This window comes from Eleutherodactylus coqui, chromosome 7 (genome assembly GCF_035609145.1).
Source record: "Eleutherodactylus coqui strain aEleCoq1 chromosome 7, aEleCoq1.hap1, whole genome shotgun sequence".
Classification (NCBI taxonomy): domain Eukaryota; kingdom Metazoa; phylum Chordata; class Amphibia; order Anura; family Eleutherodactylidae; genus Eleutherodactylus; species Eleutherodactylus coqui.
This window is the reverse complement of record NC_089843.1, coordinates 14862449-14881624: the sequence shown is the minus strand read 5'-3', so window position 1 is coordinate 14881624 and position 19176 is coordinate 14862449. Positions and strand designations below refer to the sequence as shown.

Genomic DNA, 19176 nt, shown 5'->3' with positions numbered 1-19176 from the left:
TGCTATTAGCCATGATAAAAGCCCAGGACTAGGCGCCATATTTACTGCACTTGGTCCTTAGCGGGTTATTAAGTAATTACGGACCTCTTTAATTAAATCGGTGAGTTCAGGCGTTTTTACACTCGTGAAAAAATTCCACAGCAAAAATCCGTTTGTGAGCGGCGGCCTCAGGGAAGTGCTGGAGGCGGCGCGAGACGCAATTTACCATAATGGACACACGCCATAATACTCTGTTGTCATGACTTTTGCCCCAGCAGCGGGCTTATTCTTGTAGGTCCCCAGGGCTGACTGCAGAGGGCTCACTGGTGCGGCTCAGGACACCGCGGGGATCACCTTCTGTCCGGCTTTCTGTTTTCCTGCTACTTCATGGGAAAACAGAACGCTGCACTCGTCCAATGGCAGAAAGGAATCGTTGACTCTAATAGGTGTCCTCGAGCCTCCGTTATGACCTCGTAATACTGCAGCACGTGCGCTATATCGTCCAGGGCGGATCCGTGCTGGAGGGTACTAACAGAATCTCTAAGGGAGGGCCTTAGCTCATGTAGTAGTCACTCTTTACCTCTGACGTTAAAGGGTTAAATGGTCAGGATCAACGGTTCCTCCAATCCTGGCAGTTAGAGCAGGAGCTCGGTTGTCATCAGACAGCCGGAGACTTGCTGCAGGGCGGCACAAGACACCGCATACAGCAACTTATTCTACACATGCGGGCAGTCAGTAAAGGGTTAAAGAGAATCTATGGTAAGAAGAAAAAAACCGTCCCTGAATGACTATAATCAGGATCGCTGAGGAGCCCCCAGATTACAGGGGCACGAGGGGCAGGAGGTTTCGGCATACACCTGCAGGTCTTGCTTGTGAGTCTCCTCAGCCGGCCGCTCATTCTCGTAGTTCAGGACCGCTGTTCATGGGGGCCGATTCTCTGGGAGGTTAAGTTGACATTAGATGTTTTTGTGCAATTTTCACAAAAAGAAATGTATATTTGAATAGGCCGGGCTTTTACAGACTCGGAGGTGCTGAATGTTTTTTGGAGTTGATCAAGCTAAAGAAACAATATCCACCTTCCATGTACCATGGATGTGCGCGGTTGGTATGGAGTGGGCACAGGAGTCGAGCTGCCCAGCACATGTGATTAACCACGAACACGTATTTCTAACAGCCACGGCTAGGCTACATTCACACAGGCGAGTGTGATGTCAGTCTGAGAAACCCTGCCCGGTATCAGGTTTACCAACGTGCGGACGCACGGAAAAGACCGCGCATCACTTCTGTGAAATTACCATCCTCCAGCGCTTTTTTCACGCACATCAGAGAATCATTAAGTGTTTCCCATTTTTTTCAATGGGAAACCTCACATCGTACGGCGCGTGATGTGTTTGACTGTCTCATTGAAAACAATAGGCGAAGCGTTCCGAAGGACGTAAAAAGATAGGACATACTGCGATTTAGCATCGCTGTGAGGGAAAGCGTCACATGTATATGGCCCAAAACAGTTTTGTGCTCATGTGAATGTGGCCTTAGAACTCCAATCACAGCCGGTAACAATTTAGTTCCCACTTGCAATTCTTCTGACAGAACAAATGTAATATTTGTTCGGCACGATGAACGGTGTGAGAAAAAAAAACACAACTCTAGAAAATAACTTAAAACTTTTTTTTTTTTTTTAAAACTAGTGCAACAAAACAACCCCATAAATTTGGTATTTGGTCTTGTCGGACTCGCACTGACCCATATCCGTGTGTGTGGCAGAAGGGAGAGACCCTCCCAAAATGGTGCGATTGTGTTTGTTTTTCTCTACATTTCACCCCGTGTAGAAATGTTTAATGGCACCAATGAAAAATACAATTCGCTCCACCAATAACAGATGGCTGCAGGAAAAAGGAAAGGGCTATGATGAGTTTTTTGAAAGTTGAAAGGAGTAAACAAATATGAAACAGCAAACAAATGACTACCTGCAAAGGGTTAAATATGGGTCATTCTGTTTGTTGTATTACCAATTACAGTGGTGTGCATGATAATAGGGAGAAATCTGTCTATCAGCGGTGGAGCCTGCATCCCATGACTACACTGGACTCCTCCCTCCCAGCCCGCTCCCCTGTGTGATTTGGTGCCTCTTCTCTCATAAAGGTGGCGGCAGTGCTACAACCCTCCGGTCCATCCAGTCTTCTCATAGTCTCATCCCAAATGCTCCTTCCGAACGGCCCACCAAGGATGGACAAGGACAGAAATGAGATTAGCAGAAGAATATTAAACTTCACCTTGGAGATCCTCTACCTGCTGACCGGAGAGGTGAACGTCTTCATATTCATACTGTCTTTATTGTGTTAGTTAACAGACCAGACTAAGGGAAGGGAAGTGATGTAACAGGAAGTGACAGGAAGAGTCCAGCGTCCTGGGCAGCAGAACTCTGACCGTCCAGGAGAAGTACAGCGGAGAACATGAAGCTAGTCAGATACTGCAGTAACCAATCTTCTACTCTAGCAGTAAACTACATTTTCTTTTGTTTTATTAATTCTTTATTTAAGGCTTTTTTCCCCACAAACAGGGGCCACTAGGGGATGAACAACAATTCAGGAAGGGTATCGGTTCTCCTTAAGGAGCACCTAGAAGGTGTGAGGAGGCTCCTCTGGGAAATATGCAAATCGGGAAGATGGAACAATACCTCTACAGCGCCATCTATTGGAAGGCAGCCTTGCCAAAAGTCAGTGTCAGACTTTTTAGGTAAGCCCTATAACAATGACTGGGAATTGTAAACCAAAGCCAGAATACCATATACAGACAGCTGTTTGGGGGGGGTTTGCCCCTCATCAGTGTGAAGGAGAAAGAATACCCTTCCTGACCTACATCACAGGCCTCTCACTAGCCAAGCCAGAATCCTACTGCACACTGATGGGGGCAAACACCCCGAAACAGCTGTCTGTGTATGGATTCTGACTTGGCTTACAATTCCCAGTCATTGTTATAAGGCTTGTCTAAAATGTCTGACATTGACTTGCAGGACTGCTGCCTTCCAATAGGTGGCGCTGCAGAGGTTCCATCTTCTCTATTAACAACAGTTTAAAACAAGCAAAGAATGTCGATCATGGGATGTGCTAACCAAGAAATGAGAGAAAACATAATTATCTAAGCGAACGTCTGCCGTCTGTAACTAGAACAATCAGATTTAGATTTACTATATGACTAAATATATCAAGAATTAGAGCAAATTTACAAAAGTACTCAGGAATTCAAGTTAACCGAGAACGCCACGGATCAAACCATATAAACACTGAACCTGGGAATGGAAGTAAAAGGCTGTCCCGAAGAGGGCCAGGATTTATAGAGTAGAGCTGAGGGGGTAGTGGATGGGCCGGGGCCCCAACAGACACCCATTCACCACACGAGTACACCCAGAGTATCCTTGATTCCTCGTTCTTTTCACCTCTCCTTTCCCTCCCAGCTGACCTCCTAGATCGGTGATGGCGACCCTTTTAGAGACCGAGTGCCCAAAATGCAACCCAAAACCCACTTATTTATCACAAAGTGCCAACACGTCAGGGGGCGGGGCTTATCACGATGTATGATTTTACCCGCATTGTTCTAAAAAGGACCGGGCTGTTTCAAAATAGACAGAGTGCAGATTCTGACTGCTTTTTGGATGCGGAAATACTGCAGAATGTCCTCAGCGGAAAATACTGTGGAAAATTCTGCAGCATTTCTGCATCCAAAAAGCAGTCGTAATCTGCAGCTGTCTATTTTGATACAGCCCTACCACCCCACAGCGTCCCCAAGTGTAATAGTGACATCCCACAGCGTCCCCAAGTGTAATAGTGACACCCCACAGCGTCCCCAAGTGTAATAGTGACACCCCACAGCGTCCCCAAGTGTGATAGTGACACCCCACAGCGTCCCCCAGTGTGATAGTGACACCCCACAGCGTCCCCCAGTGTGATAGTAACACCCCACAGCGTCCCCCAGTGTGATAGTAACACCCCACAGCGTCCCCCAGTGTGATAGTAACACCCCACAGCGTCCCCAAGTGTGATAGTGACACCCCACAGCGTCCCCCAGTGTCATAGTGACAGCTCACAGCATCCCCCAGTGTGATAGTAACACCCCAGGGCGTCCCTCAGTGTGATAGTGACACCCCACAGCGTCCCCCAGTGCGATAGTGACACCCCACAGCGTCCCCCAGTGGGATAGTGACATCCTACAGCATCCCCCAGTGGGATAGTGACATCCCACAGCGTCTCCAAGTGTAATAGGGACATCCCACAGCGTCCCCCAGGGCGATAGTGACACCGCACAGCGTCCCCCAGGGCGATAGTGACACCGCACAGCGTCCCCCAGGGCGATAGTGACACCGCACAGCGTCCCCCAGGGCGATAGTGACACCGCACAGCGTCCCCCAGGGCGATAGTGACACCGCACAGCGTCCCCCAGGGCGATAGTGACACCCCACAGCGTCCCCCAGGGCGATAGTGACACCCCACAGCGTCCCCCAGTGGGATAGTGACACCCCACAGCGTCCCCCAGTGGGATAGTGACACCGCACAGCGTCCCCCAGGGCGATAGTGACACCCCACAGCGTCCCCCAGGGCGATAGTGACACCCCACAGCGGCCCCCAGAGCGATAGTGACACCCCACAGCGGCCCCCAGTGTGATAGTGACACCCCACAGCGTCCCGCAGTGTGATAGTGACACCCCACAGCGGCCCCCAGTGCGATAATTACACCCCACAGCGTCCCCCAGTGCGATAGTGACACCCCACAGCGTCCCCCAGTGTGATAGTGACATCCCACAGCGTCCCCCAGTGGGATAGTGACACCCCACAGCGTCCCCCAGTGGGATAGTGACACCCCACAGAGTCCCCCAGTGGGATAGTGACACCCCACAGCGTCCCCCAGTGGGATAGTGACACCCCACAGCGTCCCCCAGTGGGATAGTGACACCCCACAGCGTCCCCCAGTGGGATAGTGACACCCCACAGCGTCCCCCAGTGGGATAGTGACACCCCACAGCGTCCCCCAGTGGGATAGTGACACCCCACAGCGTCCCCCAGTGGGATAGTGACACCCCACAGCGTCCCCCAGGGCGATAGTGACACCGCACAGCGTCCCCCAGGGCGATAGTGACACCGCACAGCGTCCCCCAGGGCGATAGTGACACCGCACAGCGTCCCCCAGGGCGATAGTGACACCGCACAGCGTCCCCCAGGGCGATAGTGACACCCCACGGCGTCCCCCAGTGCGATAGTGACACCCCACGGCGTCCCCCAGTGCGATAGTGACACCCCACGGCGTCCCCCAGTGCGATAGTGACACCCCACGGCGTCCCCCAGTGCGATAGTGGCACCGCACGGCGTCCCCCAGTGCGATAGTGGCACCGCACGGCGTCCCCCAGTGCGATAGTGGCACCGCACGGCGTCCCCCAGTGCGATAGTGGCACCGCACGGCATCCCCCAGTGTGATAGTGACACCGCACGGCGTCCCCCAGTGCAATAATGACACCCCACTGTGGCCCCCAGTGTGATAGTGACACCCCACAGCGGCCCCCAGTGCGATAATTACACCCCACAGCGGCCCCCAGTGCGATAGTGACAACCCACAGCGGCCTCCAGCGCGATAGTGACACCCCACAGCGGCCCCCAGTGTGATAGTGACACCCCACAGCGGCCCCCAGTGCGATAATTACACCCCACAGCAGCCCCCCCCCCCCCTCACAGTTGTGGTGCACTTTGCGTTTTCCTCCTGCGCCTCCTCCAGCCTCTGCCGCCGCAGCTCCCAGTGGCGGCGCTGTCTTCTGTCCCGGCGCTCCCTGGCTCGCCACTGTTCTCTATGCTGGAGCCGCTGGCTAGGCTCTGCGCTACCTGTGCCACTGCTCCCAGCCTCGCCGCAGTCCTCCGCCCATGTGCAGAACCTATCACGTCGTTGATAAATATATTGAACAGAATGGGGCCCAATACTGAACCCTGTGGCACCCCCCCACTAGCGACGGTGACCCAATCAGATTATGAACCATTTATTAACACCCTCTGCCAGTTCTTTACCCAGATACACACGTATTCACCCAATCCCAGCTACCTCATTTTATATATCCGCCTGCTATGCGTCACGGTGTCAGATGCTTTAGTTGTCACTCACATTGACTCTCCCTGCTGAGTACTTCTCATAGAAGGGGAAGTACTGAGCGGGAAGTGAGCGATACTTCAGCGGTGATCTACACAAGCGCTACCGACTTGCGTGACGTCACCCACTCGTGCAGTCGTTTAGCCGACAGTAAGCACTGGGTTAGTTCTTATCGTCTTCGCTCCTGCAGTGATTCTTCTATTCGCGGTAGTAATGTCGTGTTTCATGTGTGTAACAGGGTGAGAGGTGTGGTCTGGAGTGGAATGTATATGTGACAGAGGTTATTAGCCTCTGTGATGTACACCGGTCCTCTTTTACCCCAGGCCAGATCTTACAACTCAACCAGCATGCTATTTAAGGAGTTGGAAGTGAGAGGCAGGTGTGTGTCTGTCTGGGAGATCCAGGCTCAGTTGAAACGTGACTTCTCTTGTGAGCAGAAAGGCTCTGTGGACGAGGCTCTGCGTGATTCCAGCAGGACCCTTGGGGGAACGCCTGCCCTTGGACTAGGGTCTGGAGATACCAAAGACTTAAGGACCAGCTGCGCTCTGGACATCCACAGGTCTGTGCAAACCAACGGACTTGTTATTGTTTCCTCAGCTGAGGATTTACTTGCTCCTCCTCCGGACTGTGGAGGGTTAAAATTGAAAAGGACTTTGTTGTTGCAAACGTTCATTATTTCTCTGGAGACCTAGTCGTCTATGTTTCTGCTAAAGATTGTGTGAATAAAGTAACCAAGAAGCGAAAGTGACCGTTTGGTGTGCTATTTAACCCCCGTGTTGCTACAAGTGGTGGAGGATGCGCTGGCAGTATTAGACGCCCTGAGGAAAAAAACAAACTGTTGCCATAGCTCTGGAGGAGTTAATAAAACAGCTAGAGGTGCTGACAGTAGAAGACTCCCCGAGAAAAAAACAAACTGTTGCCATAGCCATGGAGGAGTTAATAAAACAGTTAGCAGCAACTAGCACACAGCAGCAGAAAGCATTGCTTCAGCAGCAAGAAACAAATCAACTGCTGACTCGTCAGATGGCGATGCTAATGGAGACTAAAAGAAAAGAGGAGAAGTCATCCACTAGTATGGACATATTAAATACCGTAAGGTGGTCGTTACAAAAAATTACCCCAGAGGATGATGTAGAAGCTTACCTGGCCATCTTTGAAAGGGTGGTAGCAAGGGAAAAACTGCCATCAGAACAATGGGCGGAAGTTATAGCCCCTTATCTCACTGGGGAGCCGCAAAAGGCATATTATGACTTGCCCCAACAGGATGCCGGGGAGTATGATAAGCTAAAAACTGAGATTTTGGCTCGCCTGGGGGTGAGCATGGCAGTCCGAGCACAGAGAGTCCATCACTGGAAGTAGAGCCAAGACAAACCGCCCAGGTCACAAATGTTTGATCTCTTGCACCTGGCCCAAAAATGGCTGTAACCGGAAACCTCCTCGCCTACACAAATAGCGGAGAAGGTTGTGATGGACCGGTTCATACAGACTCTGCCCAGGCCTATCCAACGATGCGTTGCACAGGGAAATCCCGAGAACATCGACAACCTGGTGGGCGTGACACCCCACAGCGGCCGGTAGTCGAACGGTAGCCATCCTGCAGACACTCGGAGAGAGAGCTCCAAATCCACTACAGAAAGGAAGCCAAGGAACCAGAGAGGTTTGGAGCCCATGCGAAGGAACCCGATCACCCCCGTTATGTGCTGGGAGTGCCAAAGTCCAGGGCATATCGCCGCTCATTGTCCAGCCTGGGTCGAACCTGTGGAATGCTCCTATGGCTGGGACTGTTCTTTGGTGGCACATTCTACCTGCGCTACAGGGGTGGACAGAGACACCCAGCCACAGATGTGCCAGGTGACAGTAAATGGTGTGGAAGTGTCGGCATTGCTGGACTCAGGGAGCATGATTTCATTACTGGACTCAGCTATCTCAACTGGACTGGCCCCCTGAGGCAGATTGGGGGTGGTCTGTATACTCGGGGACACCAAAGAATACCCGGCTGTCCAGGTGACCATACGCACAGTGTGCAGAACCTATGTACACCAGGTGGGGGTGGTTAACAAATTACTCTACCCACTGATAATTGGGAGGGACTTCCCTTTGTTTTGTGAACTGTGGGCAGAGGTACCGCGGCCCTGTGGAATCGGCACGTTGAACAACACGGGAGATGTTCAACATCAGTATAACGAATTTCCCTTTGCAGGACTGACTGATTCTGAGGAACGCACTCCGGAACCCCAGGTACCTGACCTTGAGGTGAACAGGGATAATTTTGGGATTGCACAGCTTAATGACCTGACTTTAAGAAATGCACGAGAAAATATCTCTGTGATCAATGGTGTACCCCAAGAGGCAGGGGGTGAGGTGCGATTTCCCCATTTCGAATTGATTAATGAATTGTTATATCGGGTAACGAAAGTAAAGAATAAAGTGGTAAAACAACTTCTGATACCTGGTGGATATAGGCGTATGGTCCTCGACCTAGCCCACACTCACATACTGGGCGGTCATTTAGGGACAGAAAAAACACAGGAACGTATTTTACAGAGGTTTTTCTGGCCAGGGTGCCATAAAGAAATAGAGAATTTCTGCAGATCCTGCCCTCAGTGCCAGATATCTGCTCCTATCTTGCACTTTAGAAGCCTGTTGGTACCACTACCCATAATTGAAATACCATTTGAGCGAATCGCTATGGATTTGGTGGGACCCCTAGTGAAATCAGCTAGAGGTCACCAGTATATCCTTGTAATTGTGGACTATGCCACCAGGTATGCAGAAGCAATACCTCTGAGGAACACTTCCTCTAAATGTATCGGTAAAGAGTTGTTCCAGATGTTCACCCGGGTGGGGCTTCCCAAAGAGATCCTAACAGACCAGGGGACCCCATTTATGTCGAAGGTGATGAAGGAACTGTGCAAGTTACTGAGGATTAAGCAATTGCGCACCTCCATCTACCACCCCCAGACAGATGGGTTGGTGGAAAGATTCAATAAAACACTAAAAAATATGCTAGAAAAGGATGGCCGGGATAGGGACTGTTTGCTTCTGTATTTACTATTTTCCATCCGGGAGGTACCACAAGCCTCCACGAGGTTCTTCCCCCTTTGAGCTATTATACGCACGACAACCCCATGGACTGCTTGACATAGCTAGAGAAACGTGGGAGAGTGAAGCCACCCCACATAAGAGTGTCATTGAACATGTGGCCCAAATGCAGGAGAGACTTGCCAAGATAATGCCACTAGTGAAAGAACAGCTCCTCCAAGTGCAGGAAAGGCAGACTAACATCTATAATCGGTCAGCCAAAGTCAGACAGTTTAACCCAGGGGATCGGGTGCTGGTTCTAGTCCCTACAGTAGAAAGTACATTTCTTGCCAAGCGGCAAGGACCATACGAGGTGGTGGAAAAAGTGGGGACAGTCAATTATAAAGTTCTCCAACCAGGTAGGAGAAAGCCCATCCAAATTTACCATGTAAATTTGTTAAAACCCTGGAAGGAGCGGGATTCACTGGGTTCTCCCTGCTTGGTCACAGAGCTGGAGGGTAATATCCAGGAAGGGATTATAGCAGAAACCCTGTCGAAATCACAGAAACAAGAAAGCAAAGAATTTTTTCAGAGGAATAGGGATCTATTCACCGACCGACTCGGTCGCGCTAGGGTCATGGAACATGAGATCCGTACAGACCCTAACGTGGATAGTGTGAGATCAGAAGAGATTCCGCACTATCCGGCAGTAGGAGCCAGCTGTCACAGATAACCAGCCTCCCCCCTACACCTGCGGGGATGCATCGAGACAGCGACCCCCGCTGTTAATCCCTTCCCTGATTCGATCTATGTAGATCGTGGCATGTGAAGGGTTCAAAGAGGGAGCACACTACCTCTGTGATGTCATCAAACTCTCGTGATGTAATTTCGGAGAGCCCAACAGGTTGCCATGGTACAGGACACCAGATACAGGTATCCTGCATTGTCAGTGCCACTAATCACTAATACAAGGGATAACGCATTGCAGGACAGAAGTGTAATTGTACAAGTCCCTTATAGGGACATAAAAAGTGTAAAAAAAAAAAAAAGGGGGGGGGGGAAACCCTTTTTTGTGCTATTTCCTATATTGGCATTTTTATTTTTTTTTAATTAAAATCCCACATATTTCGTATCGCCATATCCATAATGACATGTACAATAAAATGAGCGTGCTTTTTATTCTGCACGGCAAAAAGTGGAAAAAAAACTTTAAAAACTGAGGCAAAATGCTTATTTTCTTCATTTTGCCTCCCAAAAAACACAATAAAAGTAATCAAAAAAGCAATATGTACCTAAAAATGGTACCAATAAAAACTACAGCTCATCTCACCAAAAAACAGAGCCCCGTTCATGGAAAAATAAATAAGTTATAGGACTTTGAATGCAGCAATATAGAAAAAAATAATTTCCAAAAACAAGGGGTTTTATTGTGGAAAAACCTAAAAAAAAAAGAATTTTGGTATCGTTGTAACCGTACCGGCCCGCAGAAAAAATGTATTGTGTCATTTATGCTGCATGATTAACCCTGTAAAAAAACAACAAAAATCTATGACAGAATTGATGCGTTTTCTCTCCCTGCTATCCTAAAAAATGATAAGTTTTACAATATAATCTATGTACCCAAAAACTGCACCAATAAAACCTACAGGTCACCGCACAAAAAACAAGCCCTCATACGGCCGCATAGACGGAAAAATAAAAAAGGTATAGCTTTTGAAAAATGGAGATTGCATCCTTATGCCCAAAATAGGTCATGTCCTTAAGGGGTTAAATGGGTTGTCCGAGTTGTATAGTTTCTGTAAAACCCTTTCCCCATGCAGTGACATAACTAACCGACATGCACTCCCTGCTGTGACCTGCGCTGCCACTTGCAGGTTTGTTTATTTACAGGCTGCAGTTGATCCGGTTTACAAGATGTCACAAGTGCTGCAACCAATGACAGAGCTCAGCGATCGATCATTGAGATATATCATTGGCTGCAGGGCTTGTAACATCCTGCAAACCAGGTTGGACTGCAGCCTGTAAACCTGACATCAGAGGGGAGATCCGGCGTGGCGGTGCAGCACACAGTAGGGAACGGGGAGTGTCTGTTGGTTAGTTATGTCACTGCATGGGGAACGGGTTTTTACATAAAACTCCTTTAAGGGTTCTTTTACGTGGCCGACCAGTTGCCCATTCAAGCCCAATCAGCAATACAAGAAGCCATTGGGGAGTTGTTTAAAAGGACTTTGCAAGATGAGGGTTACCTTAAAAAACGGAAAGATCTTGTTTGTCGGCAGCACATTCCCGTTTACACGACACAATATTCTGTGACCAAGGAACATTCTTATGTCCACATAAAAGAACTGATCAGCTGACAAACAAGCATTTGCTCATTTTTCATCTGATCGCATGCATATTTACTTGGGACACTGGTCGGAAACGAACATTCAGTCCATGTAAATGGTCCGGATGTCATCAACTATGGTCAAGAGGAAGCAGGGGGAGCACTTGAAATCAATGGGAGCGCTGTTGTGTTCCCTACTCCTCTCATGGTCAGGACATCACTTTCTGTCCTGAGCAGGAAGTGTAGAAGAAGCGAGGTGCTCCTATTGATTTCAGTGAGAGTGCAGCCAGTGCTCCAACTTCCTCCTCGGACCACTTATGACACATGCCCAGCCTGCTGCACTGACAGCAGACCGGACAATCAGCTGACGGACTGGGGTCCTGAGCAGTGGACCACCATCCATCAACTACTGATGACGTATCCAAGGAGCAGGTCATCAATTAAAAAAGACAGGAATACCCCTTTAAATCTTTCCTGGTAAGTTTGATTCTTGAGGCCTTGCACCATTTTTGTAGCTCACCTTCGGACCTGTTCTGTGCTTTCAGTATCTCTTTATAGGTTAGGTCTCCAGTGCTGACCCCAATACTCCAGATGTGGTGTCGGCTCTATATTACCTCTGGATGAATACTGGCTCCAGTTCTCTAAGTGTCTCTTCTCCATACATAGGATTACACTGTAGTGAAGAAGACATCCAGTGACTGTACAACTCCCATCATCTATGTCGATGAGTCAGGAGGATGGAGCCCAAGCCCCATCACGGAGCCTCCCCCTCACTTGTCGATACATGAGCGGAAGATCCTGGAACTCACCAACAAGATAACAAAGCTGCTGACAGGAGAGGTGACGCTGCGGGGAATGGGGGACATTATACAGTAACTGGAGGCTTCTGGGTAACGAGTGTATATTGTTTTGTCAGGTTCCTATAAGATGTCAGGACGTCACTGTCTATTTCTCCATGGAGGAGTGGGAGTATTTAGAAGGACACAAAGATCTGTACAAGGAGGCCATGATGGAGGACCAGCAGCCCCTCACATCACTGGGTAAGAAGAATGTGATTGTTTCCAGTAAGAGAAACCATCTTGTAGATATGATACCGTTTAATGGCTAACAGAAATACATGATGGTACAGCGAGCTTTCAGACTTTTACTCAGTCCTTCATCAAGGCATAGTGAAATGGATCCGCAGAGACATGCATATTTATACACACATACTTATGACAAGGCACAGACATGGATGTGAAAAGACACTGATGAGGCCGTGAAGGGTTTATGGTCCCTGAATTAGTATTGGGGGGAGGGTTTCACCAGGCCAGCAGTGTGATCTGTGCTATAGATTTCTCATACTTCCCACTCACGCATGAATCCTTGTGAAGAATTTAACCCTCTATTAAAAGGGTCAAAAGTTGTTATGAATTTATATTCCAAAGTTCTTCTATGGCTTTGTGACTTGAAATTGCGTTTCGATATCCTAACTTTCATATCTCCTATGTCATGTCCGTGACTAGAGAAATGCTCAGCCACAGGTAATTCGGTCTTTCTGTGCTTAATCATGTGACGATGAGATCTCATCCGCGCTTTAAGTTTTTGTCCTGTTTTTCCAACATAAAGGCTTCCACAGGACATTTAATGCACAGGATCAGGTAGACAACATCAGACGTGGAACATGTGAATGTCCCTGGGATCTTATAGTCCTGCTGTGTGTTGGGGATCCGTATCCTGTCCGCAGTCAGTATATGTGAGCAGGTCTTACAGCTCCTTACATTACAGGGATAAGTTCCTTTTTGTGTGTCAGAGGGTAGTGCACTCCTGATTATAAAGTTCCTCAAATTTGGAGCTTGATTGCAACCCAGAAGTGGAGGGTCCGGGAATATGGTTTTCAGACGGTCATCCTTGTGCAGGGTATGGTGACGTTTCTTTGCGGTTTTCCTTAGTACCTCTAGCTGCGGATTGTAGGTCTCTACTAGAAGTATACAATTGTTTGTTTCCTTCTCTATATTGGAGTAGTTGATTCCTGGGTATCCTGGTGGCTCTGGTGATTTGGTCATCCATTGAGGTGGGATGGTAGCCCTGGTTTATAATTTTCCTTTTAAGATGGTACAAATGTTCCTCTCTGACTGTTGGGTTAGAGCAGATCCGGTTATACCTGATGGCCTGGCTGTAGATAGTGGACTTTTTGATGTGTTTAGGATGGAAACTGTCCCATCTGCGGTATTTTCATGGACTTTATTACAGATTTACCTCCGTCCAGTGGCTGTACTTTTATATGGGTAGTAGTGGACTGATTTTTTAAAATGGGCCTGTTTGCCCTCCGCCAGTTAACTTGCCCAGAAATTAATTGATCATATTTTCCGCCTCCATGGCTTTCCTAAGCGTATTGTGTCAGATAGAGGGGTGCAATTTACATCTAAATTTTGGAGATCTCTTTGTAAATTGATGGAAATCTTATTAGCCTTCTCTTCAGCTTATCACCCAGTCTAATGGCAGGTGGCACTATTCAGACACAATCTTCTGCTTCTGTTTCTGGCAAATATGGGCGTCGTCCCATTTTATCTGTTCTCTGAGCTTCTATTCACTCTCTTCCAGCACTCCTAGGGTTAATAGCTTCTGGTCTCCTGTTCAGCTGATGCACCTTTTCTAATCACCATCCTATATAGCTGCCCTGGGCCTTTCAGACCCTGCTGCAGTGTTGTTGAGTTTGTTCCCTTCACTTCATGTTCAGTCACTGCTTTAGCAGTTAACTTGCCACCTTGCGTTCTGCTTGTGTTCTGTGTTCTTCGTTCGTGTACTCTGTGGTCTGTTATTCCCGTTGTCTGCTTCTCTGTTTATCCTTGTCAGCTCGTTCTTCCTTTTGTTTCTGTCCTCCCCGTTGTTGTTCTTTGTCCTATAGGTGTTCTAGCTCACCAAGGTAAGTCAGCGCCTAGAGGAAGACCGTGGGGTCGTCCTTATCGGGACGAGTGCTCCGCTTATAGGCAGGAGTTTCTTCCTCCTGATTATCAGTTCAGGGCAAGATACCTTCCCTAGTTTCCATCCGTATACGGGGCTGTTCATCTGATATCTTGACTCTCGCACTGGTGTTGGTTGTCAGCTGTGCTGGATCAGATCTTCACCTTCCCGATAGGTTGACAAAGTGGTTCCACATCCACAGTCACTACAGTTTGTATTTCTGTGCTAGGATTCACTAACTTAGGGACCATAAAACCTTCACTCCCTTACCAGTGAATATTTATTATTCACATCCATGTCTGTGCCCTGTCATAAGTATGTGTGTATAAATATGCATGTCTCTTCGGATCCATTTCACTATGCCTTGATGAAGGACTGAGAGTAAAAGTCTGAAAACTTGCAGTAACATCATGTATTTCTGTTAGCCATTAAACGGTATCATATCTATAAGATTGCCTGGGTTCTTTTACTGGGAACAATCACATTTTGCTCTGCTGGCTAACACGGTACCTCATTTTTTTCATTATTCCTAACGGGTAAGAAGAGATATACAGGGGTCTAGCTTACCAATACAATTGATTCTGGCAGTCGTGCTGAAGTCCTAACGAGGTAAAGGCATATATTCACTATCCACAGGATAGGGGGTACATGTCTGATTGTTGGTGATCTAACTGCAGGCACCCCACTGACCCAGAGAACAGCACCCTAAATGCACAATGTGAGTGGAGCAGCAGTGACCGCCGCTCCCTTTACGGCAATAGGAGAGCTGCTGCATGCTGAACTCATTGATCTCCACCTGTCCCATAGAAGTGAATAGTGACCGTATGTACAAGCACGGCTCCATTCACATGGGGCATTGAGGGGCTATTCTTGCCATCGCTGAGGGTCCCCACCAATCACATATTTATCCCCTACTGCGTAGATGGAGGATAAATGTCTTCCAGACAAAAACTGAAGCCTCCTATTACACTTCCGAGCCTATCTCTGGTGTCGGAGGTGGAAGTGTAATATGCATTTAAGCTCCCATTGATTTCAGTGTGAGTGATGCCAGCCTGTGGCACTTCCTGACCCCTATGAAAACGTCCAGCCTAATGTACTGACAGCGGGTCAGGCAATCAGCTGATCATTGAGGATCACAAGCGGCAGATCCCCCGTGATTAACTGTTAATGACCTATATTGAGGATAGGTCATCATCAATAGTTTTTGCCTGGAAAACCCCTTTAATGGGAAAATCCCTTTAACCCCTTCCCGCCCCACGACATAAATGTACATCCTAGCTGGGAAGAGCTTCCCACAAATGGGTATACATTTACTTCCTGACATCCAAGCTCCCACTGAAACAATTGGAACTGGTGAGAGCACACTGTTAACCCCTTACATGTTGCAGTCAGTGTTGATCGTGGCATGTGAAAGGCTCACAGAAGTACTACAATGTATTATCAGGAAGATCAAAGCATTGCAGGTTCAAGTCCCCTACAGGGACATAAAAAATGTAAACAAATAAATAAATATGCTGTTTAAAAAACACAAAAATATTAAAATAAATAATTATCTTTATTTATATAGCAGCAACATATTCCACAGCGCTTCGAAAACAGGGGAAACAGAACCAAAGCCACAGTTACATGTAATAATCAGTTGATGGAGACAGTGGGGGTGGGGGTCCTGCTCCAATGAGCTTACTTACTGGCTTGAGATGTACACGGTATGGCGAGGTGGAGAGTGAGGGATACTATACACATAGACAATGGTCAGACTTAAACTGTATAGTGGCTGAATCGGTATGACTACATGGGGTGGTTGGTGGCTGGCAGCATGTTATCAGGGGGAGTACAGAGGGGTTTGGTTTATGAGATATGGTATGCCTCCTTGAACAGGTGCATTTTTAGAGCACGCCTGAAATTGTGTGAGTCTGGGATTACCTGGATAGTTTTGGGTAATGCGCTTCAGAGGACACAGAAATGAAAAAAAAAATGTGTGTACTTTCCCTTTTGTTTAAAAGAACTGTAAAAAATTTTGGTTTCATCCAGCGATAACGACCCGTATAATAAACTAGCTTGTATTCCCGGCTTCACCCAAGTTAATTGTTCGCACAAAAAATTTTATGAAGTTGTGGTTACTTTAGAGGAACCAAGGAATAAAATATGTACACACAGAGCAGCGTTAGTCTCCTCAGACTGTATGTACCAATGTCCCTCTATAGAATGTCCCTCCCCTCCCACTCTCTGTTGTGTCTTACTGAAGCTGGATTGGAGCCGCAGGTGTACTAGCCGAGCCAGTCACTGGAGAGTAATCAGAATAGCCGGGAGTCGTTATTGGGAAGTCACAGTATGCAGTAGAAATGGATGACACGGAAGCATAGTCAATGCAAGCCAAAGGTCAACAGCAGGAGTTATCGATATGCAGTACAAATGGAGAGAGATGGAAATGAAGTCAATGGAAGCCAAAGGTCAGCAGCAGTAGGTATCAGTATGCTTGTAGAGGAGCCGGAGGAAGAGGAGCTTGTTCAAGGTGGTGGAACACAATAACCACACACTAAAGGAGTGGCAGGGCTAGGCTTATATAGTCAGGAACGGGTGGGGTCAGGACTAGGAGGCAGGAACTGGGAAATGCAGAACAGGGCTAGGTTTCAGCAAGGGAACTGTCCAACTCCCAGATAGCCTTGTGGGTTTGAGCCCTGACACTCTCCTCATTCTTTACCCTTAAAGGTAATGCCCCTTTTTATTCAAATTTACCTCCAAACTTGAGGTTGCAGCCCCTTCTTAACCTTAAAGGCATTCTTCATCCCTGTAGTCCACGTCCGCCTTCTTCTGCTCAGTAAATACACACAGAGGTGACTTAGATTCTTTTTATTATATACATGTAGAGGAGCGTTAGATTGCCTCACTATATACACATAGAGGTAAGGTAGATTCTCCTCAGTATATACACAGAGGTGAGGTAGAGTTTCCTCGGTAAAGACACATAGAGTTCAGGTAGACTCTCCACAGTATATACACACAGAGATGAGGTAGATTCTCCTCGGTATGCACACATCACCGAAGAGACAAAAGGTTTCAATAAAGACTTATGGAAGACCCTGTGAACCCTCCATGTAGCTGGCAAACCCAGTTCATAGGCGAGAGGGTTCACTACACGTGTGATGACAAAGGGCCCCACTTAACGCGGCGCCAGCTTCAAGGACGGGACCCTTAATTTGAGATTTTTAGAAGACAGGTATACCTTCTGTCCCACCCTGTAAGGTTCAGATACTGACAGACTCCTCCCACTACACAACTGCATACGAGCCCCCGTTGCTTCCAAGTTTTTCTGTACCTCTTTCCATACTCCCTGCAGCGTATCTGTGGCGACATTAGCTGCAGGACAGACAGATGGAGTAGGGATCACTGTAAGGAAGCGAGGATGCTGACCGCATACACAAAAGAATGGAGATACCCCAGTGGAAGAACAAGTGCGGTTGCTTAGTGCAAACTCTGCCCACTGATGAGCCTTCTCGCTAGCAAACAACCGTAAATATTGCACTAAATCTTGGTACTTCGGCTCAGTCTGACCATTGGTTTGCAGGTGGAATGCTGACGAGAAGGAAAGCGATGTTCCCAGGTTTCTGCAGAAGCCTCACCAAAACTGCGCCACAAACTGAACCCTGCGATCAGATACAATGTTTCGGGGAACCCCATGTAGGCGAATGATTTCTTTTACAAAAATCTTGGCAAGTTCTTTTGGTTTTCGGATGGCCTGCGAAAACTGACGAGTGAGATTCTTCAATGACTCTGAGACGCAAGGTCTCTGGCACAAACCATCTGCCCTCCGGCAGCCCCGAAGGAGCATCCTGCTGACCATTCTGTAGTTAAGGGACGAAGTTAGATTCTACAGCTGCCACCACCACCACAGGTGCCAAGATATTCTCGGGAGTCAAAGTCTCACTTTCCAGTGCCCCGAAATTCCGTGACAGGGTGTCCGCCTTCACGTTCTTCTCTCCTGGGATATATGTCACGACGAAATTAAACCTGGCGAAAAACAACGCCCACCTGGCTTGACAAGCTGTGAGTTTTTTAACATTGGCGAGATATACCAAATTCTTGTGATTGGTATACACGGTAATGGGGTGTCTAGCCCCCTCAAGATGGTGTTGCCAGTCTTCTAAAGCCCATTTCATCCCCAGCAACTTACGGTTACCCATGTCGTAGTTGCTTTCTGCTGAACTAAATTTCCGCGAAAAGAACGCACATGGACTATACCTGGATCTCCCACTGACTTCCTGAGACAATACAGTTCCTGCCCCCACCTCAGACACATCTACCTCAATGAAAAAGGGTCATTGCACGTCCGGCTGTACTAACACCGGGGCAGTAGTAAATGCTCTTTTTAGACAACTAAAAGCCTCTAGGGCTGCAGGCGACCATTTTACCAAGTTGGCCCCCTTCTTAGTCAGATCGGTCAAGGGTTGAGCGATAACCGAGTAATTCTTAATGAATTTGCGGTAAAAATTTGCGAACCCAAAAACTGCTGGAGAGCTTTAAGGTTGTCTGGTCTGACCCATTGGGAGATTGCTGCTACTTTATCAGACTCCATCCGAATCTCCGTGGGTGAGACCACATAACCCAGGAAAGATACTTGTTTAGAACCAAATGTACATTTCTCCAACTTGACAAAACGTTCATACTCGTGCAAACGGGTGAGAACCAACCTCAGGTGTCGCACATGTAAATCCCAGTCTGGAGAATACACCAGAATGTCATCAAGATATATGACCAGAAATACCCCCAGGAAGTCATGGAAGACC

At 47.9% G+C, this 19176-nt stretch overlaps 1 protein-coding gene across 1 annotated transcript in view; it reads left to right on the top strand.

Moving 5' to 3' along the window:
* Nucleotides 1-19176, top strand: part of LOC136572370 (zinc finger protein 436-like) — a 42892-nt gene that overhangs the window by 8724 nt on the left and 14992 nt on the right. Inside the window, exons 2-4 of the mRNA XM_066572883.1 lie at nucleotides 2122-2283; nucleotides 12116-12289; nucleotides 12366-12489. Of these exons, the coding sequence (XP_066428980.1) occupies nucleotides 2179-2283; nucleotides 12116-12289; nucleotides 12366-12489 (403 nt within the window). The 5' untranslated portion in view covers nucleotides 2122-2178. The remainder of the gene's footprint in view (nucleotides 1-2121; nucleotides 2284-12115; nucleotides 12290-12365; nucleotides 12490-19176) is intronic.